The 8,358-nt window shown below is 49.2% G+C and overlaps 1 protein-coding gene across 4 annotated transcripts; it reads left to right on the forward strand.

Moving 5' to 3' along the window:
• Positions 1 to 3,450: 3,450 nt before the first annotated feature.
• LOC123828142 (patr class I histocompatibility antigen, A-126 alpha chain-like) lies at positions 3,451 to 6,879 on the forward strand. 4 transcript variants are annotated; one of them, XM_045852785.1, is made up of 8 exons: positions 3,451 to 3,525; positions 3,759 to 4,040; positions 4,307 to 4,582; positions 5,109 to 5,384; positions 5,482 to 5,586; positions 5,999 to 6,046; positions 6,157 to 6,204; positions 6,366 to 6,879. In XM_045852785.1, exons 1-8 carry the CDS (start codon positions 3,462 to 3,464, stop codon positions 6,368 to 6,370), a joined length of 1,104 nt encoding a protein of 367 aa, XP_045708741.1. In that variant the 5' UTR covers positions 3,451 to 3,461; the 3' UTR covers positions 6,371 to 6,879. The 4 variants fall into 4 exon arrangements, with proteins under 4 accessions (XP_045708741.1, XP_045708742.1, XP_045708738.1 ...); XM_045852786.1 differs by having other exon boundaries at positions 6,014 to 6,046; XM_045852782.1 differs by having other exon boundaries at positions 3,455 to 3,525; positions 3,714 to 4,040.
• The last annotated feature ends 1,479 nt before the right edge of the window (positions 6,880 to 8,358 follow it).

Below are 8,358 nucleotides of genomic sequence, written 5' to 3' on the forward strand. Positions count from 1 at the left end.
TGTCTAAATAGGAAGCAAAGCATCATGCCTCAAATGAAAGAACAGAACAACACTACAGGAAAAAACTGAACATAATGGAGACAAGCATTCTCCCATATGCAGAGTTCAAACCACTGCTTCTCAGGATGCTCAGTGAACTCAGGGGAAGAGTAGATGGCATCAGTGTGAAGCTCAGCAAACAGATAGGGCACATAAAAATGGAGATAGAAAACATTACAAAACATTATAAGTGAAAAATTCAATTACTGACATGAACAACTTGTTGTAGGGAATCAACAGTAGAGTTAATGAAGCACAGGATGAAATAAGTGTTTGAGAAGATAAGCAGAAAACACTCAATGAGAACAGAAAAATGAAAAAAAAACACAAAAAATTGGGGATAGTATAAGGAGCCTCTGGAATAACTTCAAGCATACCCATATTTGCATCATGCTGCTGCCCAAAAGAGAGAAAGTAAAGAATCAAAACCCTAATTTTTAAACAATGATTTGGAAAATTTCTCTAGTGTAATGAAAGAAGTAGCCATACAAGTCCAGAAACTGCAAAGTCCCAAACAAGATGAACCCCAAAAAGCCACACCAAGAAACATCATTAAAATGCCAAAAATGAAAGGCAAGGAGATCATTTTAATAGCACCAAGATAAAGTTAGTTACCTACAAGGGAGCTCTGGTAAGACTGTCAACTGATATCGCAACAGAAACTTTTCAGGTGAAAACAGATTAGCAAAGCTTTCATTTTTCACTGAAGGACCCACATTCATGGGCAGATACACCAGGCAAAATGAAGGGGGAGCAGGAACTCCCAGCCTCACAGGAAAGTTCCTTGGAGAGACCCACAGGATCCTAGAACATACACAAACCCACCCACCTGGGAATCAGCACCAGGAGGGCCCAGTTTGATTGTGGGAAGCAGGGGAGGTGACTGAAACCCAGCAGAGAGTGGAGCAATCACCTATGTTCCCTCTCTGATCCCGCCCCACACACAGCAGTCACAATCCAGCAACTTGGTTGCCCTGCCCTGGTGAACACCTAAGGCTCCACCCCTCATACATAAGGGGCCTGAACAAACCAAAAAAAAAAAAAAGATGGCTCAAACCAAAGAACAAATGAATGCCTCAGGGCCAATATGTTTAAGGCAACCAAGAGATAGCCAGCCTATCAGATGCACAGTTCAAAGCACTGATGATCAAGATGCTCACAGAACTGGTTGATTTTCGTCACAAATTAGATGAAAAAATGAAGGCTACACTAAGTGAAATGAAGAAAAATGCACAGGGAACCAACAGTGATGTAGAGAAAACTGGGTCTCACATCAATGGAGGGGACCAGAAGGAAGAAAAAAAACCATACAATCAGAAAAGAATGAAGAAATAAGAATTCAAAAAAATGAGGAGAGGTGTAGGAACCTCCAGGACGTCTTTAAACATTCCACCATTCAAATTATAGGGGTGTCAGAAGGAGAAGAGAAAGAGCAACAAGGGGAAAACTTACCTGAAAAAATAATAAAGGAGAACTTCCCCAATCTGGCAAAGGAAATAGACTTTCAGGAAGTGCAGGCAGCTCAGAGAGTCCCAAAGAAGTTGGACCCAAGAAGAAACACACCAAGGCACATCATAATTACATTACCCAAGATTAAAGGAGACAATCCTAGAAGCAGCAAGAGATAAGGGGACAGTCACCTACAAAGGAATTACCATCAGACTGTCAGCTGATTTCTCAAAAGAGACCTTGCAGGCAAGAAGGGGCTGGAAAGAAGTATTCCAAGTCATGAAAGGCCAGGACCTACATCCCAGATTGCTCTATCCAGCAAAGCTCTCATTTAGAATGGAAGGGCAGATAAAGCGCTTCTTAGATAAGGTTAAGTTAAAGGAGTTCATCATCACCAAGCCCTTATTATATGAAATGTTAAAGGGACTTACCTAAGAAAAAGAAGATAAAAAAATATGAACAGTAAAAAGACAGCAAACTCACAGTTATTAAAAACCACACCTAAAACAACAGGAAACTAAGCAAACAACTAGAACAGGAACAGAACCACAGAAATGGAGATCACATGGAGGGATAGCAACAGGGGAGTGGGAGGAGGAGAGAGGGGAAAAAGGTACAGAGAATAAGTAGCATAGATGGTAGGTAGAAAATAGACAGGGGGAGGGTAAGAATAGTATGGGAAATGTAGAAGCTAAAGAACTTATAACACATGGACATGAACTAAGGGGGGAATGTGGGTGGGAGGGGTGTGCAGGGTGGAGAGGAGTGAAGGGGGGAAATGGGACAACTATAATAGCATAATCAATAAAATATATTTTAAAAAAGAAAAAGTCAATGGGCAGTTGACACCTGACAGCACTTGTTGTCTGGATGGAATGGAAGCTCTCAGAGGAAAACCAGGATTCTGGCCAACATGTGTCTCACGACCGCAGCCAGACAGCTTCCCAGAGCTGACAACCGTTTCCAGTGGGGTCTGTGGTAATGTTAACAATTGTGATTTTTGATCATGTGCAATTAAATGCAACAACACTGGGAAATCTCTCTCACTTAATGAAACAAGGAATTACTTTCAAATAATCCTGCATCAGTACAAGAGCCACTCAAGCAACGTAACAGAATAGAAAGTACTCAATGAATTTATTTCAGGTTTCACTTTGCAAAGAGCTTTTCAGGAACTACCACTTATGTGGCTTTAATGTATGATCCAAAATGAATATCCACACTTGTATGAAAAGGTTATTAAAAATGCTCCTCCTACATATTTCTGTGAGGCTATATATTTCTTCATATACTGCCACCAAAGTAACAAATTAAACACAGAAGCAAATATGAAAATCCAGCGGTCTTCTAATCATACAGACAAGAACTGACACTTGCAAAAACATAAAATTTAAGAGATTCACTGCTCTCAGTATGTTGTGTATTTGGGGAATAGTTGTTTTCATAAAAACATTATTTCTGTCAGCATGTCATAGGTTAGTAAGGTTTTCTTAAATGAATTTTTCAAACTTTTTTCCTTCTGTGGTAAATATTGATAGGTATAACGCACACAAACAAAATCATTTTGGGGGTTCTCCCTATTTTGCAAGACTGTGTAGATGTTCTAAATTCAAAAATATTTGAATAAAACAGTCTGTGGGTCGGGACTCCGGGAGACGGTGCGACAAAGAATCTTCCATGCAGGAAGAGGGTCTGGGCAAAATCCCGGGTTCCCAGGTCTGGCTCCCCGGGTCTCAGCCCGGGACCTAGTTGGCCCAGCCTATGACATGGATACTTACTCATTGTTCGGAATTTCACTTTTGTCTCTTTAAAACTACGTTGGTCCTGCACCCTGGATACACATGATGCCACAGCAGTTCTCATTTCCATTGGGTGTCCCAAATGTAGAGCAGCCAATCAGCGTCGCCGTAGGTCCGAGTATAAAGTCCTCGACTACACCCGGAACTCAATTCTCCCCACACTCTCAGGCACACATGGGGCACAGATCGCTGCTCCTGCTGCTCTCCGGGGCCCTGGCCCTGACCGAGACCCGGGCGGGTGAGTGCCGGGTTGGGAGGGACTGCCTGTGCGGAGCAGGAGCGAGGGGATCTCGACCCAGGGCGGGGGCTCATGACCCAGGGACGGCGCGTCTCTAGCGCCCTCCACCCAGACCCTCGACCTCTGACGCCTGCACCTCCTCTCAATCACTGCCCCCTTTTCCGTTCCCCGCACCCCTGACCCCTTAGCCTCACCGCCTAGGACCCAGGACGTGCGTTCTACGCCCTCCCTAGGCCCTCACAGCCTGAGAATATTCAGTACCTGCGTTTCCAGACCGGGCCGCGGAACCCGGTACATCGTCGTCGGCTACGCGGAGGACACGGAGATCGCTCGGTTCGACAGCGACGCCCCGAAGCCGAGGCTGGAGCCGCGGGTGCCGTGGTTGAAGCATCCGTGGGTGGAGCAGGAGCATCCACATTTTTGGGACGACTACACGTGGGACATCAAAAACTACGAAAACATGTATGGAGGGAACGTGAACAACCTGCGCGCCTACTACAACCAGAGCGAGGACGGTGAGTCAGGCGCTACGGGGACCTGGGCAGGATCGCCTCCAGCGTCCGAATTTGAGATTCACCCCGAGGTTGCTCATTTTCAGTTCAGGTTTCATCACCGCGGGTCGGGTCCGGACTGGTCTGCTCTGGGCCAGACGGTCCTCCGTATGGTAATAACTAGAGAGAACTGACCTCCGGTCGGGGGCACCCTGAGTCTCAGGGTCACCCCGAGGTTCTGAACAGGTGCAAGGGGTAAGTGGAAGGGGCTGACCGCAGGTCGGGGTCAGGGTCTCACACCTTCCAGGAAATGAGGGGCTGCATCCTGGGGTCGGATGGTCGCTTGCTCCGTGGGTTCAGTCAGTTCGCCTACGATGGCACTGACTACCTCGCCCTGAACGAGGACCTGCGCTCCTGGACTGCAACCGACATGGTCGCCCAGATCACCTGGCGCAAGGTGGTGCAAGTCGCTGATCTGGACTACTGGAGGAGGGAACTGGAGGTCACCTGTGTGCGCTGGCTCCTCCTGCTCCTGGAGAAGGAGAAGGAGAAGATGCTCCGAGCAGGTACCAGGTCGGGGCCTCCCTGAGGAGGGGACTTGTGGGCTGGGGCGGCTTCCTACAAGGAGAGGAGGGAAATGGGGCAGGGACAGAATGTCCCTCCTGCTCAGGAGAGGGAAGAGTTCCCCAGGTGTCCTTATTCTGTGACTGACACATGGGCCCAGTTTTCTCTAAAGGACAATAAGGGACCCAGACTCTTCCTGAAACACCCCACAGTTGTTCCCTCACACCCTGCAGCACCTGGTGCACCAGGACACTCTCCCTGGTTCTGGGGCTGGGACCTCTGGAGGCCTGACTCCGGGTTTGCTGAGTCATTCAGCCTCCCCCTGAGTCTGTGTCTCCCCTTAGAGACCTGGACACTAGTATCCTGCCTTCTCCCCATACTTAGGTGCCTCTGTCCAGGCTGGTGTCTGGGTGTTGCTCTCCCTTCCCCCACCCCACTGTCCTGTCCACTCTCACGGTAGTCACATGAGAACTGCTGGAGTGTCCCATGACCATGCAAAGTTCCCGAATTTTCTCACCCTCTCCTCAGACCCTCCAAAGACACACCTGACCCACCACCCCATCTCTGACCATGAGGTCACCCTGAAGTGCTGGGCCCTGGGCTTCTACCCTGCGGACATTACCCTGATCTGGCAGCGTGATGGAGAGGACCTGACCCAGGACATGGAGCTGGTGGACACCAGGCCTGCAGGGGATGGGACCTTCCAGAAGTGGGCTGCTCTGGTTGTGCCCCCTGGAGAGGAGCAGAGATACACATGCCATGTGCGGCACCAGGGGCTGCCTGAGCCTCTGACCCTGAGATGGGGTGAGGAGGGGAGGTGGGCACAGAGCCCCTCCTCAGGGTGCCCCTGAGTAGGGTCAGGACTCAGGCCTGAGGTTGGCCTCTCACCTTCCCCTCTCAGACCCCCATCCTCAGACCACCATCACCATTGTGGGCATCGCTGCTGCCCTGGGTCTCCTTGGAGCTGTGGTCATTGCAGCTGTGCTGTGGAGGAAGAAGAGCTCAGGTGGGCAAGGGGTGGGGCTGAGTTTCCTGTCTCCTGGGGGTCAAGCCCAGGTGGAAGTGTGCTCTGCCTCCTTAATGGGCATCATGTCCCCACACGGGTGCTTGTCCATCTGGGGCGTGTTTGCTAACACTGACTCTTTAGTGAGGCCCATGGGAAAGTGAGGGACACATTTATCACCTGATGGTTCTAGTGATGGGGACTGAATACCAGCTGTGACAGGTCAGAGGGGAAGGTCCCTGCTGAGGACAGATGTCTGGAGTGGTGGTAGGTTTAATTCCCACACATGTACTTCCCTGTATTTCCTGATCCTACCCTGGGTGTTCAGTCACAGTTCTGGAACCTTCCCTGTGCTTCAGGAGTATGGGGCTCCTTTAGGATCACAGGACTCAACCTTCCCCCTGACTTCTCACAGGTTTTCTTCCCACAGGCAGAGGCAGGGAGAGCTACACTCAGGCTGCCTGTAAGTCTGGGTGTTGGGGAGGTCACATCTGGGACCCTTGGAAGAGTGTGGACTGGAGTCTGTGAGGGGGGCTCCCCCACCCCATAACTCTGCTGTTGTGTCTTCCCCAGACAGCGACAGTGCCCAGGGCTCTGATGTGTCTCTCACAGTTTCTGAAGGTGAGACCCTGAGGGCAGGAAGTAGGGGACATTTTGACTGAGGGGCACAGCTGTGTTTTCGGGACTCCCAGAGTGAGACATTCTGAGCATGAGGTGGCTGTGGGAGAATGTGACACTTCTGAGACCAACCTGAATTTGTTCATGACAACTTTCTTTCCCAGAGTGACAGAGCTGCTTTCTACGGGACTTGGTGGTAACACAGTCACTGAAGCCTCCCCTTGGGACTTTAAGGGTCCCTGATTGCTGTTTCTGCCACCAACATCACAACACATCTGCATTCTTATCAGCATCATGTGAAAGGCTGGTCACCAGGCCACCCTCCCCAGAGGTACTTGCATCCTCTTCTCTGGGGACTGACCTGTCCTAGCCGAGTTGGGGTGAAGCCATCCCCATCCTGGTCATTTCTCGTCTGGATCATCGTTGCTCTATTGCCTTAGCTGCTTCAGGAGAACCTTGTCCCACCAGGCCTGGGATCCCAAGGACTTGAGTCCCGGGCCTTGTTGTGGCTCCAGGACTGTGCTCAGTGAGGGCTTCCTGTGGGTGTGTCAGCCTGGGTTCAGGCCTGAGTCTGGTCCACAACCCCTATGTTTTGGGTATTTTTATAGCTTCTTTGTTTCTGTAAATATTATACCTATTTTTGTTTTTTAATTAAATTATTGGAGTATTTTTATTAAATGATTGGGGTGTGTTCTTATTAATAGTATTGGTGTGTCATTGGCTAATAGGATTGTATAGGTGCACATTTCTACAATACAGGATCCCTGTATTGCACTGTGTACCCACCACCCAAAGTCAAACCATCTTCCCTCACCATATATTCGGCCCCTCCTCCCCCAACCCCCTTCCCTCTGGGAACCACCACACTACTGTCTGTGTCTATGAGTGTCAGGTTTATGTCCCACATGTGAGTGACATCATAGGGTTCTTAGCTTTTTCTCACTGACTTATTTCACTTAGCATGATATTTACAAGGTCCATCCATGTTTACACAAATGGCAGTATTTCATTTTTTCTTTTTTTAAAGGTATTTATTTTATTTTTATTTTTAGAGAGGGGAAGGGAGGGAAAAAGAGAGGGAGAGAAACACCAATGTGTGGTTGCCTCTCACACAACTACTGGGGACCTGGCCTGCAACCCAGGCATGTGCCCTGACTGAGAATCGAACCAGTGTCTCTGAGGCCATTGTTCTTTTGATGAGCCTTCTTCTCTCAGAGCAGACAGGCAGGTGCCATATCTGAGTCTCCATCCACCTGGCTTACACTGTTCACCTGCCCTGGTGATTCCCTGAAGCTCTGCCCCACCCAACTTGCCAGACCATCCAGACCTCTTCCAGTGGTTTTCCTATACAAACAGCCTGTCTTGGCTCATGCTGCAGACCTTCCTAAAATGTCTCAGACAAGCTGCATCTAGCCTAGGCGTGCCCCTGGTCTCCAGCTAAGTAGCCACAGGCCCGGCACTAAAGACAGCCAGCTTGGTTAGCAGCTTGGCTTCTCCTAGTCATGTCCAAGCCCAACACAAGTAGCACCTATCTGCAGATCACTTTGTAGCTCATGCCATGTGGTTCTGGGCAGTGCACAGGTTGTGGCTGACTTTGGCCTGTACCTTGCAAGAGCTTCCCAAGCCAGCACACCTGGTGGACAGCTTCCGACCACACCAAAGCAACACCAAACCACCTCCACAGCAACACAGTCAAGGGATAGCCTCAGCAGGCACCAGAGCCCCCGAGTTGGTCTCAACCCGTCTTCCCAGCCCATCACCCTGTGGTAAATCCCTCCCATTGCCAACAGCAGTCATGACTCAACTGCAACAGGAGGGTGCACATAAGAGGAATCACACCTGAAATGTCTAGGCTGGGTACCAGGGAGGCTGCACCTCTGGGCCCTACACGACACCTACTGCATTAGAACACTCCACCAAGACCAAGAGACAGAGCAGCTCTACCTAACAGTAGAAACAAATACAGGAGGGCTGCCTACGTGAGGAGACAAAGAAATATGACCCAAATGAAAGAACAGAATGAAATTCCAGAAAAAGAACTAAACAAAATGGAGATAAGCAATCTACCAGATGCAGAGTTCAAAACACTCAATGCAGAGTTACAAAACTGCTCAATGAACTTAGGGGGAGAGTAGATGAACTCAGTGTGAACTTCAA

Source organism: Phyllostomus hastatus, unplaced genomic scaffold (assembly GCF_019186645.2).
Source record: "Phyllostomus hastatus isolate PE091 unplaced genomic scaffold, TTU_PhHast_1.1 phas_contig_965, whole genome shotgun sequence".
NCBI lineage: Eukaryota > Metazoa > Chordata > Mammalia > Chiroptera > Phyllostomidae > Phyllostomus > Phyllostomus hastatus.

Excerpts from the sequence above, each read along its gene's own strand:
- LOC123828142 (XM_045852782.1), top strand. The coding sequence starts at position 3,462 with ATGGGGCACAGATCGCTGCTCCTGCTGCTCTCCGGGGCCCTGGCCCTG. Across the intron at positions 4,041-4,306 it reads CTACAACCAGAGCGAGGACG|GGTCTCACACCTTCCAGGAA; the intron begins GTGAGTCAGGCG and ends GGTCGGGGTCAG. Across the intron at positions 5,385-5,481 it reads GCCTCTGACCCTGAGATGGG|ACCCCCATCCTCAGACCACC; the intron begins GTGAGGAGGGGA and ends TTCCCCTCTCAG.